The sequence below is a fragment of the Populus nigra genome, chromosome 11 (genome assembly GCF_951802175.1).
Source record: "Populus nigra chromosome 11, ddPopNigr1.1, whole genome shotgun sequence".
Classification (NCBI taxonomy): Eukaryota; Viridiplantae; Streptophyta; class Magnoliopsida; order Malpighiales; family Salicaceae; genus Populus; species Populus nigra.
In genome coordinates, this window is record NC_084862.1 from 6,979,308 (window position 1) to 6,998,628 (window position 19,321).

Genomic DNA, 19,321 nt, shown 5'->3' on the forward strand with positions numbered 1-19,321 from the left:
GTAAGATGTTAATTAACCATGGAGTTCGGGGACTAATATGTAATTTTGGCATGAATATCAGCGTAGAAAAGCAGCCATGGTATAGGGAAATGAATAAAGAAAGACTTGGGGCCAATACACCATAACGTGGCGCTAAGATGAAGAGAGTAGAAACATTTTACACGGACGAGAGAATCTGTGAGAGCCGTTCGTTTTCAGTGATAATATATATATATATATATATATATAAAACGCGGGTTAGAAAGGAAAAAAAAAAAAAAAGGAAAAAAGAAAAAGAAAGGCGAGAAAGAAAGGGAGGGGTGTCTGGTCTTGGATGGTTGGTTGGTTGGTTTTTATTCTCCCTTGAGTTTTTGTGGAGAGGAGGACACTACGCCCTTTTTCTCTCTTTCTCTCTCTGTAAGCAAAAATAAAAAATAAAAAAAAAATACTCACCCCCGCTCTCTCTCACTAAAATTGAAAGAACTAAAAAACACAAATTCTTGGTTTTCCTGTTGGAATGGGAATTCCGGAAGAGAATGGAAAACTGAGAATTCGGTAGCATAGAGAGAATGATCAGAGTAAGAAATGGATTTTGATGCCGGAATCCCGATGTCTCGTGGTGGTGGTGGTCTACCAGCTGTGACCGAGGAAACTTCTCTGTCACCGTCTTTAAGCGAAGGTTCACATGTTGCTTCTCTATCTATCTCTCTGCTGTCTTTAATGATAATAAAGTAATAAATAAACATTGAATTTCCTGGTTTGTTTGCTGTCTTTGGTTTGGTGTTGGTCATTGGAAATTAATGAAAGAAATGCTGAGAATTCTCTGTTTTACCCTTCCTCTGTCGTAAATTTTATTTGATCGTGTCTGAATTTGTTCAGTTCCAGCTCGTTTCTGTCTAAAATTATAAGAATTCTGGTTTTTGTCGGCTGATGGGTCAGAATTTTAGCCTCTGTTTCAAGCGCTCTAACATTGTCTCGCCTTTTGTTTAATGTTTTGCATGTAAATGTAATAAAAAGCAACAATTTTTTTTGACTGTCCAACAATCTAACATTCGAACTGGTGTTTGTATAATTAACCCACGATTTTTGCTTGAAATATTTAGCTTCTTGCTGCCCCCTTTATTATTATGCAAAAATCTCAAGTATTCTGCCGTGTACAAGCTTCATTTTTTTTTCCATTTTATACCCTTTACTTTCTGATTCGAGCGACTCTGCATATATACAGACAGGGAAAACAGGATTTGGAGAGATCCTTGTAGGAGATCATGGAGAAAATGAATATCGGGAAATTATTCTTTGTTTCTGTTTGGCGAAGATTTCTCATAGATGTTTGACCTCACCTGTCCAGTTTCATTTCAGATGCAATGTGGCAAATGAACCTGAGATCGAGTGAGACAATGGAAGCTGGGCCGTATCCCGAGCGTCCTGGAGAGCTGGATTGTTCTTATTACATAAGAACAGGCCTCTGTAGATTTGGGCCTACCTGCCGATTTAATCATCCTCCTAATCGGAAGCTGGTATGAGCTGCAGTGTTCTCGGATCACAAAAACTACAGTAATATTACTACATTTTCAATTAGATTCTTATCTAGAATCGATGAACGCAGTTGAACTGAGCACCCGAGTCTTGGCAGATTGTGGTTTCTGTCTTATTGTTATAGAAATGCTACAGAACTATTGCATATGTTGCTATTTGGTTGTTTACAATTGAACATAATCAACTATATGTACTTAACTGTACTTATATGCTGATTTTTATTGTGTCTATTATCAAATAATGTTTCTAAAAACTGATTTACTAGTAAGTTCAAGCAAAATGCATTGAACTCATCTATTGAGTTGTTTTAAATTAGGGAAGTATACCCAATATCCTAAAGAAAGCTTTCTGAACTTTCAGTTCTCCTTTGGTGCGTATTTATTTGCTTTTCCCTTTGTCAGTCTATCACACATCCGCACACATGGCCATGCATGTGTTTTTTGTTTGACTGAATGCAGACATATCCAATAATGATATGGTTGAATGTAGGAAGGAGGGGTACTTTTGTATCGAAAAATGTTTTCTTGTATGCATATATTCAGAATGTAAACGCTGCCTTGCATGGAGTAGCAAAATTGCAATTCAAGTTTTGGCATGCTCATTTTCACTTAGCAGTTTTAATTTTCATGTTTCCTTGTTAAACAAAAAAAATTCTCTTGGATTTATATGTTGAACTAAGATTTGTTGAATTCTAGGCTATTGCGGCGGCCAGGATGAAGGGAGAATTCCCCGAAAGAATAGGACAACCAGAATGCCAGGCATGTTCCTTAGCTTACTTTATGTGGACTTCATTTTTACAAATTTACCAGTCATGAACTATGTCGCTTATTTTACCAAGAGGAATTAATATCGGAAAATTGTTGTGTTCCTTTTTATTATTGTAAAGAATAAGGGACTTGATCTGATTCCTACCACATTATCACCATTATATAGTTTTCTTATTTTGACTTGAAACAAAGTTTCTCTGATAATATTGCATTTATCCAAGTGAAATGCTAGAAGGACATGTGCTCCTGGTAAAATACTAATATTTATTTTTGACATTTATTTAAATGATTTTCTTAAACAATGTTCAGATAATTTATATTGCAATGAATGGATTGTTTCAAATTTGCAACTGCAGAAACTGAATGTGATAGTAGTTAGCTTGCACTTTCCACAGATGGAAACACATGTATTACCAGCACCTGATAATGACAATTTTCCCACTGTCAATCTTTTTCTTTTTTTTTTATCACTGCATAGTTGAGATCTTATCTTCACTTTAAATAAATTAATAGGCCTTCATGTGCATCGTGCTTGAGAATATCTGTCAACGATATGGTAAAACTTTTCAGTACAAGGTAGTAATGTAGTCCCCTTAAAATATGAATGAAACATATAGATAGAAGCACTGTATTTGTGTATTGAGAAGGGAATGTTCTGAACATTCTGATTTACATCGCTCTTAATGTCTTACAAAAAGTAATTACTTTTAAATTTGGTGAGAACCAAATGGATGCATTGTGAGTTTTTGAATTGCTCGGATTGAAACATTAATCATGCTTCTGTTAGAGAATAATATAAATCATATCCTGGAACCTCACCTAAAATCTTAAGCTTTTGGGTTGAGATGGTTCTTTAACATGGTATCAGAGCCTTGATGACCAAGCGGTCACGAGTTTGAATCTCACCATCCCCATTTATTTGATAAAAATTAAGCACAAGGTAATGTGAGTTTGTGCAAGTTTCAAGCTCAAATGGCTTTCACTTGAGGGGGTGTCTTAGAGAATAATATAAATCATATCCTAGGACCTCACCTAAAAGCTTAAGCTTTTGGGTTGAGATGGTTCTTTGACAGATTCATGTAGATTGAATATGAGAATGAGATACTATTGACCATAGAGGAGGGACAGTAATTAAATCAAAGTTAAGATAATCACTGCAAAATTAATGCAATTGGAGCCAGAATTTCTGCCGGGGTCCAGAGAAGCTAGAAGAGTCGGGGATTGATAGTTGTCTCAATGGGAAACTACTATCTAGTAATCTTCAGTCCTCTCTTCATAAAAACTAGCTGTCTGGTAGAGCTTATTCAATATAGTTATTATTATGCTTATTGTAATTGCAGATTTGAGAGACTGGCCAAAACGAAATTGACATTGCCTTTCTTTCCAGAGAAACTTTCATCAATTCAGACTATTCTGTTGTGAATCCTTTGAAGCAATTCATTAGGTGTAATCCCCCATTTCTTCACATTTTTCTTGAATTTTTGTCATTAATGGTAAATGTGGACATGAAATTTCTTTTTTGGAGCTTTTCATGTGTATTTGCAGTGGTCAAACCTGTATCCTGTGTTTGTTTTAAGGATTAGATTTTCCATTAGACCTTGAGAGATGACATTTGTCACACAGATATTTAGCTTCTCAATTTTATGGTTCTAAATTCTTCTAGTTTATGTTCACGAGCTTTTTGTAATCCATTTGTTAAATGAAGCTCATTTACCTAACCTGTGCTGTTTTCTGAGATCCTCTGGTTTTCTAGTTGTTTGATTGTGTTTTGGAGAATTGGTTGGTCAAGTTTGGGATTTCAAAGTGTCTGCATAGAAAGTTTAATTCTTTGACTGTTTACTGTGTAATAGTTTATTCCAATGGTTCAATATGAATGTAAGTATTCTAGTTGATTTTGAAGCATTCGCTTTTACAAATGTCCTGGCTGGGTCCCTTTCTGGCTCTTGACCTATCTGCCACTTCGATCTATCAGAATGGTCTTATCCCACCATTAAAGACTTTTTCATGACATATTTTTCCTCCATAAGTTAGCTGGAAAGATATGGTTAGTTGAAGTTTATGTCTATTGGAAGGTTTAAAAATATTATGGGAATGCCTGCTAATTGTTGGACATCTCCCAAGTGATGTGTTAGATAATGTGGTGGACAGAAATTAGAGAATTAGAAATGTATGACCTTTAATTGTATGGAAGTAAAAAAGATTAACTGGTTCTCTCCATTTCCTTTATGCTTTCATTATATGTACTTTGAGTTTCACACCATATTCATGGGACATCTCCTAAGTGATATTTGTTAGATAATGTATTGGACAGAAATTAGAGAATTAGAAATGTTGATGGGCTGAAATTGTATGGAAGTAAAGAAGATTAACTGGTTCTCTTCTTTTCCTTTATGCTTTCATTATTTCTACTTTTAGCATTACACCTTGTTCATGGGCCATTGCAATAATGATGTATTAATTTCCAACAATCACAATGAAAGACCAAAAATGATGTTGATGATTGAGTTGATATTTGTTAATTCTTGTATAATTGGAGACGTCAGTCCTCTACATACTGATAGTGATGCAGGACAGCTTTGGGGCTGTTAGGGATCCAAGTTTCAGGTGTTGTTCGTGGCTTTGAGCAGTGTTTTAGGAGACTTCAGGCTGAATCCATGATGGGTAATTGTTGTAGGGTTGTTAGGTATGCATGAGATGTTGTTAGCGACTATTGATGGGTGTCTTAAGGTTAAATGAAGGGGTTTGTATGCTAGAGTCATGCTATTAGGAATTTTAGGAGTCTCACCAATAGGATAGAAAACCTGAGCTTGACATCTAGGGCTCTTTAAAGGGTCACACCTATGGGAGATTGAGTAACACAATCAAAGCAAGTTGCTGGAAATTATTGCAATCAAAATATCGAAACTACATTCTTATTTTTAGAGATTTAGTAGCCTAAAATCCAACAAGGACTTATATTCTAAACCAGCATACTAATTCCTATTTAGAATAGGAAAACATAACAACCTTAAGAATAATAAAATAAAATACTAAACAGAAATAAAACCTAGACCTAGAGGACTTTCCAGATTTTCCATTAAATCAGGAAGTTACATAAATACCCTTGAGACATTAATTTTGCTTCTTTTGTTGTCTGCATCAGATATTTATAAGGATTTACACTTTACTCTGAGTATTGAGTTGGTTAGGTAATTGAAAATCCATGATTCCACCATTTTTCAGCATGAGAGACAGAAGTTTGAGGAATAAGTTAAATTCAGCTTGTAGTGCTTAAAGTTCTAGTTCATAGTTCTTATATGATGATGGTGAAACAAAAAAAATACTTTAGGATTACTATTCTCCTATTTGATATTTTCTATTTGATCACTTGGAATTTTTAGTTTTTTCTCATCTAATCATTTGACGACTTTGGTGTTAATTAGCAGTTCATTTTATTTTCTATCTAGTAGAGGTGATTTTTGTTTTTGAGTTTACCAAGTCACGCCCCTAATGGTTAGAGGGTATAGTTTGGGTTCTTGGTGTTTTCTAAAAGACTAAAAGCTCTAATTCTGTGTTTTGGATAGCATTGTTGATGATTGAGAATTGATGTCAAGATTTGTTTCTCTCTTCTCTCTACTAGAATTCTTGATGGTTTCACCCTTCTCTCCTACTTTGGGTCTTTCCTTTTCTTCGTAAAGTCTTCTATCCTGTTTAATGCCACCTCTGATTCTTTTTCTGGTATCCTATAACTCAATCTAAGGATTTTGGCAATTTCCTTTTCTTGTAATTTTTGGTTTCTAAAACTAATGCTACACTTTAATTGTTTTCCAGTACTACTTGAAGACTGGAACTTGCAAGTTTGGAGCCACGTGCAAGTTTCATCACCCTAGAGACAAGGCTGGGGTTTCTGGAAGAGTGTCTTTAAATATTTTGGGCTATCCACTTCGACTGGTATGGATCTTTTATTTTTTTAACTCAATTAATTACCTTTTTTTTATTGATCTGCTATCTCCATTTCTTTCACTCTTGTTGACGATGCTCTGAGTAGAACTATTTGAAAAGGCACAGAGACTTGTGAAGGCTTTTGATGTAGGACAGGTTTGAGATGTATGTTCTACAAAGGATTTGTCTTTGTGGTGAGCTAGGGTTTTTTGTTCTTGGAATTAGTGTAGAATAGAACTTGTTTAGGAAGAAATAAGGAGAAACTGGGCTGTGAAATTCACCACACTGTAGCTGCAGAATAGAAAGTCAGAAAGAGAAGAGTTACCAGAAAATTGAAGAACACAGAAAAGGAAAAGAAACCGTAGGTTCTCACCCTTCAAATTGATATTAAAACTCAATTTATTTCATAACTCAACTCTTTTGAAAATTAAAACATAGCATCTCTATTTGTAGAGATTTAAGACTCCTTAAAAGACTAGGATTACTAATCTTTACTTGACTAGGAAAGAAACTAAACAGGAATAAACTATTGAAGACTAAGACATCAAATTCCTAAACAAGACTATACCTTCAAGTAATTCTGCAAATTTCTAAAATAACCCTAATTTGAAGGAATATGAGAAATTAGAATTCTGCCCCCACTTAAAAAATAACCCAAGACTGAAATTCAAACTTTCTTACGAAGAAACCTATCAACTTATTCTAGAATAGAAACCGCCTTTGTTGATGAAGAATTGCATAGGTTAGTTTTTGGTTTCTTTAAAAATAACTTAAGTGCATCATCAGCTTTCTGTGCTGGCATTTGTACTATTTTGGCATGTCATCTGCAGTTTCCAAATTTTATTTCCATTTTCCTATATGATAATTAGGATGTTTCTTTAATGTGTTTCCCCTGCCACAACTCTTTGAGAAAGTTTCTCGAATGAAGGATAATGGATAACACATGAAAAAATTGGTCAGTAGCGTTCACCTATTGTCGGAGTCTTTCTTGATTTCCTTTCTACGTTGTGGACAGAAAAAAGCCAGGACTCAAATTCTTACATTTTATATCTTGAAAAAGTTAGGACACTTGCATTAAATGATAGGCATTCAATAAATATTATGTAGCATGTAATTGATGAGGAGCACAAAATTTTGACAAAATTATTTAGATATGATTTTGACATATAATTATCGCATCCCATTCAGTAACCCTGGCTGTGTGAAACAAGAGGGAGAAATAAATTGGAAGCTAATTGCATGAGTAAAAACAAACTAAGATACGAAGAATATATATGAATGTGGAGAAAAGCCAATGAAATGTTTAGGATGGCGTGGAGTACTTTTATTGTCAATTTTCTTGAATTTACTTCCAAGACTTCCAAATTTAATAAGCTCTGTATTCCTTCCATTAGTTTTGTATTTTTGCACTATCCATGTCCAATTGCCTTCTTGGAACGAATGGGAAATATCTCTTGTTGAAAATTGTTTTAGGGCTCCTTTGCTGAATGTAATGATCGGCTTGTTTTAAGTTTTTCTCATTCAATTCTGCAATGTTTCTGGTGGAAATAAGTAATGTCTTTGTCCATTTGTGGGATGAGATTGCCTTGCACATCCCCTGTCTCCCCTTGTCTTTATTGTATGTGTGCTTCCTAAGATGACATGCATTTTGTTTTTCATTTCACTCTATTCTTTTATTTCCTGCAGAATGAGATGGAGTGTGCTTATTACTTAAGAACAGGACAGTGCAAGTTTGGTAGCACTTGTAAATTTCATCATCCTCAACCAACTAATGTGATGGTTCCTTTGCGTGGCTCTCCTGTTTACCCTACTGTCAATTCTCCAACTACCCCTGGTCAGCAATCTTATCCAGGAGGACTTGCAACAAACTGGTCAAGAGCATCTTTTATTACCAGCCCTCGCTGGCAAGCTCCTTCAAATTATACACCTTTGATTCTACCTCAGGGAGTCGTATCAGTCCCTGGCTGGAATGCATACAGTGTAAGCTCCTCTTTATCCTTTGTCAGAGAATACAATCAAGTGCAATTTTTTGGTTACTTTGGAGGCTATTGGACTTGGATCACACAATGAGGGCTGCTCTCCCCCTCCCTTAATAATTCTATCTCTAAAGATTTTTCCTAACATATTTTATCACCTTTAAGGATGGAAAGCTTTTTCCCTCCATAAAGATGATATATCTGGTTCTCGTCTTCCAAATTTAATAGTTTCATTCCTAAGAAGGAAATTTTTGTTTCTTTCTTCCCTGAAAGTCGAAAGAGATATTTCTTAACGGGTCAAGTACTTTTTTCTAGTACCCAACAACAACAAAGAATCACAAACTGGTCGGGATCGGTTTTATGGATCCTCCAGTGCCAATTAGCTTGATCAGAAACTGAATCCACCAAAATATAAAATGAAATGTCTTCCCCCAACCAAAGTCTTAAATCTTGGATCCAAGCTGTTTCCACTGATTTTTTTTTTTTGCTGATTTAATTAGCGTGTCTTTTGTGTATGAGAAAATGGTTCTTCACTCATAGTACTTAGTTGTTGATGTTGCACATTTACATCTTTTTGGTACTTGTATTTGTTTTCAAACATTAAATTCGCTTAGCTTTTTGTACAATTTGCTAGTTTTACATAAATAGTGATTGACAAGCTTTGCTTTCAACTGTGATCGGAAAAATCTTTTAGTAGCCTTATTTAAATGTTTTCTGTTTTGCTAAAATTTTTGGTTATTTTATTTTCTGGGACATCTGAACTTGTAAGTATCAGCTACCCTTAGTTGCATTAGGGGATGAGTCTGGAGCTGAAGCTTGGTCAAAGTTGATTGGGGTTGGCTGGTGATGAGTACTAGTGATGGTGATGGGGTGACTCTGCTTATTTGGGGTAAAAGGTACTAGTGTTTGTTTTGGGTGATGGTGATCTTGGACTTGGAGGTGGGTGTTTTTGGTATTTTTTATGATAGATGTTGTGGCAGAGTTGCTGAAAACTTTAGGAAACTTTACTGAGTGAAATTTCAATATTTCATGTGCATAGGGCTGGCGTTTATGTCATTCACGAGGGTGCCAAGCCTACCAAGCTGACTGTAGTCCTGAAAATCAGAATATTTTTCATATTGGTCCCTATAATATTCTAGTCTAGCCTCCAAATAAATTTGTTTATTTTCTTCAATATTCCATGTGCATAGGGCTGGCGATTACGTCTTTCATGAGAGTGCCATGCCTACCAAGCTGACTGTAGTCCTCGAAAATTAGAATATTTTCATATTGGCCCCTATAATATTCTGATCTAACCCCCTCCAAATAATTTTTTTCTCTCTTAAGTTCTGTAAACCCCTCAGCATTGAGCGTGCAATTGCTTGTTCCCCAGCTTTGAGTGTGCAATTAATGTTGGTTATTTTAGAGGTGTCTGGCAGTCCTGCTATGCCTTCAGGCACACGATTTTTTTGCATCAAGAGGAAATCTTGCCATTTGGATTTTAATGTATGGCATAATACCATTTTGGGATTACAAATTGCAGGGAAGAAAATATCCAGCCATAGCTGCAAAACTATGAAAGTATCAAGATTTCCAAAGAGCAAAATGAAATGACAGTTAATGTTTCCACTAAAGTGTGACCAATCTTTAGCTAGTGCATTTAAACTAAGCTATTTACTTAACTAGTATTATCCTCTGAAAATCTTGGCATCTATATGGAGTTTAAACGAGACCAACAAATACGTCATCTTGATCTCTAAGATTGGTTTAGGTGCAATTAGAACATTTCCAAATGTTTCTGGAGTTATTTTGGGCTGTGGTCCAACAATGAATTTGTAGGAGGCTCTGACATCTGCTTTTACAGCTGCATCAAGGGCATAATGAATTTTTATTAATGCTCTTTTGTTTTGCAGTTGACATTCACTTGCTAAGCTTTCTGTGTGCATGAGTTGAGTATCAAGAAATGTGACATGCTTGTTGAACTATTTTCCAGGGTCAGGTTGGGTCGGTATCATCTCTGGAGAGTCAGCAACAAACAGGAAACAGTCAGATATATGGAACCTCACGCCAGAATGAATCAGTCAATGCAGGATCTCAAGGGACATTTTCTCCATACCGTTCTGATTCTGTCCCCATGGGATTTTATGCCTTGCAAAGAGAGAGTGTTTTTCCTGAGAGACCTGGTCAGCCTGAATGCCAGTTTTACATGAAGACCGGAGACTGTAAGTTTGGTGCAGTTTGTAGATTCCACCATCCAAGGGAGAGGCTAATTCCTGCTCCAGACTGTGTCTTGAGTGCAATAGGGCTGCCTTTACGTCCGGTGAGTTCAGTTTCCACCATCCCTGTTTTACTTACATGTAATTATCCCCATTTAGTTTGCGCAGTGCACTTAACAAAACCTGAGCTTAGGAGGAGGAAAAACTAAGCTTCACACCTAGGATTCTTGGGAATTACACCCAAGTAAGATTGTGGCTCGTAGTTACAAAAACAAAATTGCTGGAAATTTTTATTTCGTTGACGCCGAATCCTTATAGAACAATTACATACCTTTGTATAGAGTCCTAGCACTCGGAGTCCAAGAAAGACTTGGATTCCTATATAAGAAGATAGTAATCCTATTTAGAATAGAAAATCCCTAATAAGACTAGTTACTTTAGGACAGATAAATGCTAAATAGAAAATAAAACTTAGAGCTACAATATTCCAAATTTTCAAGCAAACTTGGAAATTACCAAAATACCTCTGCATTCTAGAATTTAAATAAAAACACATTAATTCTGTTATAATGTTGCATGAATTTCAAAAACAAAATGATAGCAAATCAGACCTAATAGTGTGTAATGGACCCAAGAATTAAATTCTTTTACCAAAATGCAGTTCCAATTCCTGCTCAATATATAATCAATATGAATAAATTGCAGTTCTGCTCCACCTAGAGCAAAAGTTTTTCTATGTATTGGTGGAAGTTGACAGGGTAGGGACTGTTTTGTATTAAGAGGTGTAGTGGTTGGATTAACTAATTGTTAACTGTGTTATATAGAAGTCCAAGAATTACATGATTTGAAGGCGGCTTCCACTGACAAGGAAGCTTTGAGATGAGTAAAATTTTGGCATACAATAAAACTAATGAAAATAGGAAGGGAAGAAAGTGCTTTTAAAATTTTGATGTGAAGCAAGCCATACATGGCTAATATTGATAAATCATATCGAAACCTAAACACCTATTTTTGTAATAAATCGAGTTCTCCATCCCACGTTTAACTCAACTTTTGTTTATAAATGATCAATCACACAGGAATGTATCAGCTTTGTTTTCTGTTCAAACATGCTTGTAGGATCTGTGCTTCAACTCTGATTTTTTACTTTATAATTATTGGTTGGAGCTGATGTCTTGTTCGTGACAGGGAGAACCTTTATGCATCTTCTACTCTCGTTATGGCATCTGCAAGTTTGGTCCAAGTTGCAAGTTTCACCACCCTATGGGAATTTTCACATACAATCTCACAGCATCATCTTCAGCTGATGCCCCTGTTCGACGGTTATTGGGGTCCTCATCAGGATCTGCCACGTTAACTTTATCATCGGAAGGGCTTGTTGAAGCCGGATCAACAAAGCCAAGGCGACTTTCACTATCAGAGCCTAGACAAATGCCACCTGGTGATGATAATATTGACACGGGGGGATGAACGGTGACAGTGCCCCAAGATATCGTCCAGTTACTTTTTACAATCTTTTGGACGATAGAGAGAGTCCTGTCTGTAAATTCATTTCCCATTGCTGGAGATGTATAGAGTTCATGCCAAGTTGATAATGCAATTCATCTGACAGACTTGACTCCGAATTTCATATTGCAGCATTGTATAAAAATATGCAAATATTGTCACATTTGGTGAAACCCAAAGTGAATATTTCATCTGTCTGATTCTCATTTTCTGATTTTCCCTGTTCAGTTTGTTATCTAAAGCATTTCCTGTGCAAGTGGTCTGTCGGACTTGGGAAAATCTCTAGTGTGGTTTAGTTGGAAGGTCTTTTCATGGGGTTGATTGATAGACATCAAATTTAAGAATTTTTACAACAGATCATTTCAGATAATACAATTCTTGCAGCTCAGCGTGGTTAAGCCTCCTAGTTAATTTCTAACTTCTAATGTAAAAAAAGAAAAAAAAAGGTGTTAGGGAAATGCATGTGTTTTCGGTTATTATATATATATATGAATTGAAAATAAAAATTGTTAATACTAATTGAATATTATAACTGGAAAGTTAATCTTCCTATGCAGATAGTTAACCCTAAATATCCTTTTTATTCTACACTTTTATTTATTTATTTTATCTGAAAGGTTAATTAGGTTGATAACAACAACAAAATTTTATTTTTATAAATGCATCATGTAAATATAATTTAAAGATAAATTTACAATAATCTCTTTCAAATATTATGAAATTAAAAATAAATAAAATATTAATTACCATTTAAAAAAAAGTGAACTAAAATTTATAAAAAGTAAGAGATATGGTTTTAATTAAAAATTTTAAAAAATTAGGCAAAGTAAAAAAAAAAAAAAAAAAGAGACCAGGAACAACTAGGCTTTGAATCCTAAGCCAACGCCCCTAGCTAGGGATCCAAAATCCTAGATACATTTGAGCATAAAAGCCTACATGCCTAGCTAATTTTTTTCTATGAAGCTTTAATTTTTCTAAATGAACGACAAGTGATTTTGTGGTAGACGAGATGACCTGTCATTCTTTACACTACTTTTCAATCATTTTCGGTAAGAAGAAAATCAAGGTTACAAGTTTTTATACCTCTAAATTCTATGTTTATTTTGTTTTCATCCAAAACATATATAAAAAAAAAAACACCTTAAAACCTTATTAAACTCATTTTTCAACTCAAAACAACATCTAATCTCTAAAAAAAATATAATAAATTCAAAAACAATTAAGGACCTTGATTTATTTTTTTCAACGGTGAAACCTACCTTTATTGAATTTATCTCTTCAAAACAAATTTATAAACACCAAAATCAAAGCTATTGGTAGTTGAAATCTGGTCATTTCAGAGCTTTCTCCCTCCTAAATTTTTATTGCGTCTTTCTCTGTTCTCTCTCAAGATGCAGGGATTGAAATGGAAACAAAATAAAATTTATAATAAAAATAAAAATATCTAAAATTTTAGGACCAATATATTGTTTTGCAAGCCTTCTATTATAAAAAGGCTTGTATTCATAATTTGAGACGTCAATTTTAGTCCTTTATCCTCTCTTTTTTAAATAAGCTAAAATTCAATTTCATAAAATTATTTATTAATTTAACGTACGAATATGTCATGACATACATGGCAAGCGACGTAAGCAAATAAAATCATGAGAAATAGGTTTTAAAAGAATAAATTGAAAGAAAAATAAAGTTCGATGACCGAAGTGAATAACAATAAAAATATTCAAAGACCAAGAAGGAAAAAAAATGGTTACGAGCAATGGAGTGAATAGAAAAATGTGTAAGGATTAAACAGTGGGTTATTATAGTTTATTATGTAACTAGTTTTATGACCAGCCTTATGTTATGGTTAGGGTTTTAAGTTAAAATTTAATACAAGAAAAAAAGGCGTCGACATTATAAATGTATTTTCAAGTATTATGATATTTTTTAATTAAAAAAACAAAAATATATTGTTTATGTTTAATAAAATAAATCAAAATATATATAAACTAATAAATTGAAAAGGAGATGTTAACATTAATTAAATACCAAAATGAAAAATTAATTTTCCTAATAAAAGTAAGAGATAGATACATATACAAATATTTAACCCTGAATTTTCTTTTTATTTGATATATTTTTCTTTATTTTATCTTATAAGCTAATTCTAGTTGTCAAGAACAAAAAAAAAATTCATTTTTATAAATCAATCATGCAAATATAATTTATTTATATAAAAAGATGATAAATTAAAATAATATCTTTAAGACATTATAAAATTAAAAAAAATAGAAGAAAATCACTATGATCATCTTATAGTTCATTTACTAGCTATGTGACCCGCACTCCGCCGGAATTAAATAATCAAATTGTTTTAAAAGAGCTCCTAAAACAAAGTAAAAAAAATGATGTTTTGTCTATTTTTTTAGTTTCTAGTATAACCCATTATATCACTTTATTTTGTATTTAAATCAAAAAAATTTATTATCTTACATTAACAAAACATAAATATATAGAGCTAAGCTCTTTTAGTTTCAGTAGACATCATGAATTCGACCTGATCTTTATTTTTAAATATATGTCTGCTGGATATATAGAGCTAAGCTCTTTAAGACATTGTCTGTATACTGTGCTTGGAGCCTAAATGACAATATTGACAGATGTCTGGTCAAGTTGAGATTGTCTATGAACACATATGGGCTTTGATTTCTGCCTTAAATGAACACCTGAATGCACATATGGCTTTCTCAAGCAATTTCTTGATAAATATACGAGTTCTTTTTGTAAGGAGGACTTGTCTGCCTGGCTGTTTCACACACCACAAACCTTTTACCTTGTTTTAAACTGGATCCTCAGTTGTGTGTTTTCTAGTCCTTAGGCAGACATGGTTTTAGGAATGGGGTTCAACCGAATTTCAGTGGATTGCCACTTCCAAGCATTTCTGGTTCCTGTAAGCCTGTAAGAGGCTTGTTTATAGCCTGTATAGTTGCTAAAATGAATTGCTATTGAGCTTGTGTTTCCGATGCCTGCACTATCAAGTGCCTTCAGCAGATCAGGACCAATTATTCTGGTCTGACAATGCATATTGAATCCTGTTGGGAGGCCAAGCCCACTGCTAATAAGTCCTGTTGCTTGGCATGACCCAAGCTGTTGGGTTCTGATTGTAAAATAGCCCAACAATGTTAGCTCCGGAGGCAGGACCCAATTAAGCATTGTATTATGTTGGTAGGTAGGGCCCAACGCAACCATGAGACTGACTACGCAGCCACACCCAATCTCAGTATAATTTTTTTGAAAAATAATACAAAAATATCAAAAGAATATTAATTTGAAGTAAAGAAAAAAATTAAAAAATTTTACATTTCTTGGGTCTCGCTTCTCAACCAAACACAATCTTAATATATTTTTTAAAAAATAATATAAAAACATGAAGAAAATATTATTTTGAGTAAAGAAAAAAATTAAAAATTTTTAAATTTCTTAGATATGGTGTCGCAGCCAGACATAATCTCAACATATTTTTTAAAAAAAATAATACAAAAATTTAAGAAAAATATTAATTTGAATCAAAGAAAAAAACTGAAAAATTGTCAAATTTTTTTCAAAGAATTTTCAAAATGCAAAATCAAACATGATTTAATTAAAAAATTCAACCCAACCTGAAACGAAAAAAAAATTATCATCACTTAACTTTTGTACAATATAAAAAAAAATCTCATCAATTTATTCTAAAAAATAAATTTAAATCAAAGAGGTAATGGCAAAGAAATTTAATTAGGTATGGCTACTGGGTCTAAAAGTTAGTCGTCCTTATTAATCAATGATCTTCCATTAATAGTTAATGGTGGTGTTATATTGTAGTGAAGAAGATATATATATATTTATGACGTGCAGAGGCATAGAGAGGCATGAGGGATTGAATTCTCACGTACGAGATAACATGAATTCCCAATCCATCTACCAAAGGCAATCAATTTTTTATTTTTACAATCTTCCTATGCCGATGTTAGTGATCTTACTACTTCCTTGAATTGATTAACTTTAATTCATTGTCGATAAAGGAAAAGAGTGTGCGTGTGTGCATGTGTAGATGATAAAGCTTGCTACGCAGTCATCCCCGTATGAAAAGAAAAAAAATTACAATCTTGGGCCTGCTGGGGCAAGACCCAACTCTAATGGTTCTAGTAAGACCCAACGCTATTGGATTCAGGTATAAGCAGGACTCAAAGCTATTGGGTCCTACTACAATGACCCAGTAACCCTTTCTAACTTATAAATAGAAAAGACAACGCCCTCCACAAGCGTTACAACGACGTCCACTGTCAAATACGTTGTTGGGTCTCGCTGGGAGGCAGGACCCAATGCTATGACACGTTTTGAAAGTGTTTTGGGTCTGGCTTGTCAACCAGACCCAACAGCATTGGGTCCGACTACCAAAGCCAAACCCAGTGGCTTTTGGTAGATAAGGTCACGCCCCCAACCGCAATTCTCAACTAAAAACACAGGAAAGGAACGCCCCTTGGGGTGTTATAGTGTCGTCCACAGTGCAAATCTCTATGGCCATAGTGTCGTCCAAAGGGCAATGTGTCTATGTCCACAGTAAATAAATCTATAGTGTTTCTATAATGTTTTTTCCATACGTTTTAATTTATAGTAAAGCAATCATGTAAGTTCACAATTAATTGTCTCTTGGTCCACAATGCATACATGTATAGTAAGTCCACAATTAATTAACTCTTGGTTCATGATGCATTTATGTACAGTGCATTCGTATACAGTTAATTTAAAGTAAAAAAAAACTATTTTTAAAAGCAAAAACAAACTGCTTAAATAAAAAAATTCAACCAAATCTCAAATGGAAACAATTCTCAACTACCATTTTTATACAAAAAAAGACAAAATGGGATTCGATTTCCATGCATAAGAAAGGAAGGTTAGATACCTTTGACAAGGTTGTATTTGTTGAAAAGGGATGGGGTTCAAACTCCTGAAATGCAGTCGGCAAGCCTTCTCCTTTACTGACTGGACTGACTAAAAATAAATTTAAATAAGAGAAATCTAATTTTTTTGCCTAAAAATATTAAAAGAAATAATACAAAAGGATCAAAAGAATATTAATTTGAAGTGAGGAAAAAAAATAAATTTTTTAAATTTCTTGGGTCTCCCCTCTTAACTAGACACAATCTCAATATATTTTTTCAAAAAATATATTTAAAAAATAATATAAAAACATAAAAAAATATATATATTTTAAAGCAAAGAAATTATATTTGCAAAGGTATTATGGGTCCTACACCCAACAGGACCCAACTCCCAATTGGGTCCTGCACCGTGCAGGACCCAAAGCTATTTTGGTTGCAGGACTCAAAGCTATTTTGGGTCCTGCATAAAAAGGACCCAAAGCTATGTTGGGTCCTGCATACGGAGAACCCGCTGGACTCAACACCCAATTGGATCATGTACACATCTGAACCCAAAGCAATTTTACCTAATATTGCATATATTTAATTATATATATAATTAAAAACCACTGCATAAAAAATTTAAAGATAAATAAAACATTGATAAAATTTTAAATCTCATACATTAATGTTATAAAACTAACATATCTTCTATTACCCAAAATAAAATTATATTATAATATTTATAAATTATTTTTTAATGGATTGTAGTGTTCAAAAATTCTCTTATATAATACCAAAATTTTGCAAAGTATATGATGTGAATCAAAAAAAAAATAGAGCTTCATCAACTTTAATATGACAATATTAGAGAACAAAATTAAAAATAATAAAAATCTTAATTTTTAAAAGGCAAAAACAAGCATGCGTAAATAAGAAAATCCAACCGAATCTTAAATGGAAAAACTTCTCATATGCTATTTTTATGCAAAAAAAGACAAAACAGGATTCAATTTCCATGCATAAGAAAGGAAGGTTAGATACCTTTGACAAAGTTGTATTTTTGATTGAAAAGGGATTGTGTTCAAACTCTCAAAATGTAATCAGCAAGCCTTCCCTTTTAATGATTGGACAGACTCGGGGAAGGGGTGATCTCCTCTAGAGCATGCTGCAAGTGAAAAGAAAATAAGATTATTTTACCCAATTGTGCGTTAAGTGATTGACATGCCCCCAAAGTGCTACAGTGTCGTCCATAGTCAAGCAGGACCTAACACTATTAGAATTTTTTAAAAGTGTTTTGAATTTGGCTTGTCAACCAGACTCAATAACCTTGGGTCCGGTTACCAAAGCCAGACCCAGCAGCTTCGTACAGTTCGATGGTACTGCTACCTTAGCTTCCTCTTTATTGACTCCTATCTCTGTATTTTTTTGTTCGATTTGGTTATGATGTTGTTCGCAGTGCTTATCACCATGCCATTTTATTTGCAGTAATTTCGTTTACTGCAATCTACGGGCTAGAAAAGCCTTGTTTGATGGCTAGATATCAGTAGGGTGAAAGGAGCTGTGCTGAAAAGTGCAATTAGATTTAGCGCTGGTCTAACAAAAAAGTCGGCAAATATGGTACATAGTTATGAAGGTTCTCTGCAAGATCTGCAGCTTTAGCTGCATTTGTTTTTTACTGCTTTTCTCATGCTCTTTAACTAGCTGTTGATTTGGATGAACATGTTGTTTTTATGAGTACTTTCTTGAATATTGTCTGCTGTGAATAAATATTGCAATGCTTTTCACGCATTCTTGAATATTGTCTTTGTAGAATGAACAGTAGTGGCTGTTGGAGAATTGCTTCTACTTTGGAAAAGTATCATCTTGCATATCCTACCATGGTTCTAAACTATCAAGCAAGTGATTCACATTGCATGTTTACAAAAATCTGCTTAATAAGCTCGTTTTTTCCTTGAATAAAAATGAGTTTTTGTGGTCATTAGGTTGACAATAATGATTTTTGAATGGATGCTGAACAACCCGCTTTCTTATCTCATTATTTCTTTTAATTTAGGATTCAAGAACCAAGAAACACTGCAGCGAATGAACCTGAACAACCCCTGTTTCCATCGAGCTCATCTCGTGCACCATCCCAAATGTTTACAAAGGCCAAATAGCACGAACGCAAATCACAAATCAGGCACAACCATAACTTGCTTTCTCCATAACATGTCGAAGAGATTTTGTTGCAGCTGAACCAGTAGCAGACCCGTGTGAGCACAAGTTTCACTAGCCATACATATGTCGTTCCAATCTATTTTAGCCAACGTCCATCAAACACTAGCACATTCAAAGACTACTAGAATGGTGTCGAGAGCAAACAAGCTTGCTCCGTCATTTTGCCATCCAAGAAGACACCGCGTAGCAGCAATCTTTAGTGCAGCTAGCCTCTATCCCATTTCACAGACTTGTATAATTCTCCTTGCATGTTGTGTGCACTGTTAACCAATAATGTTTATGATATGTACCACTTCACCACTTCACAGCAACGTAGTGGCACGTTAGCAGACCACGACATG

At 34.2% G+C, this 19,321-nt stretch overlaps 1 protein-coding gene and 1 long non-coding RNA gene across 2 annotated transcripts; both read left to right on the top strand.

Annotated features, from left to right (window-relative positions):
• Window positions 1–258: 258 nt before the first annotated feature.
• Window positions 259–12,094, top strand: LOC133668328 (zinc finger CCCH domain-containing protein ZFN-like). The gene is made up of 7 exons (XM_062088109.1): window positions 259–658; window positions 1,339–1,496; window positions 2,211–2,273; window positions 6,093–6,212; window positions 7,890–8,183; window positions 10,152–10,478; window positions 11,563–12,094. Exons 1-7 carry the CDS (start codon window positions 565–567, stop codon window positions 11,842–11,844), a joined length of 1,338 nt encoding a protein of 445 aa, XP_061944093.1. The 5' UTR covers window positions 259–564; the 3' UTR covers window positions 11,845–12,094.
• LOC133668329 (uncharacterized) lies at window positions 2,281–4,000 on the top strand. The gene is made up of 2 exons (XR_009833677.1): window positions 2,281–3,536; window positions 3,623–4,000. It is a non-coding gene; the product is annotated as an uncharacterized LOC133668329 (long non-coding RNA).
• Window positions 12,095–19,321: the final 7,227 nt, after the last annotated feature.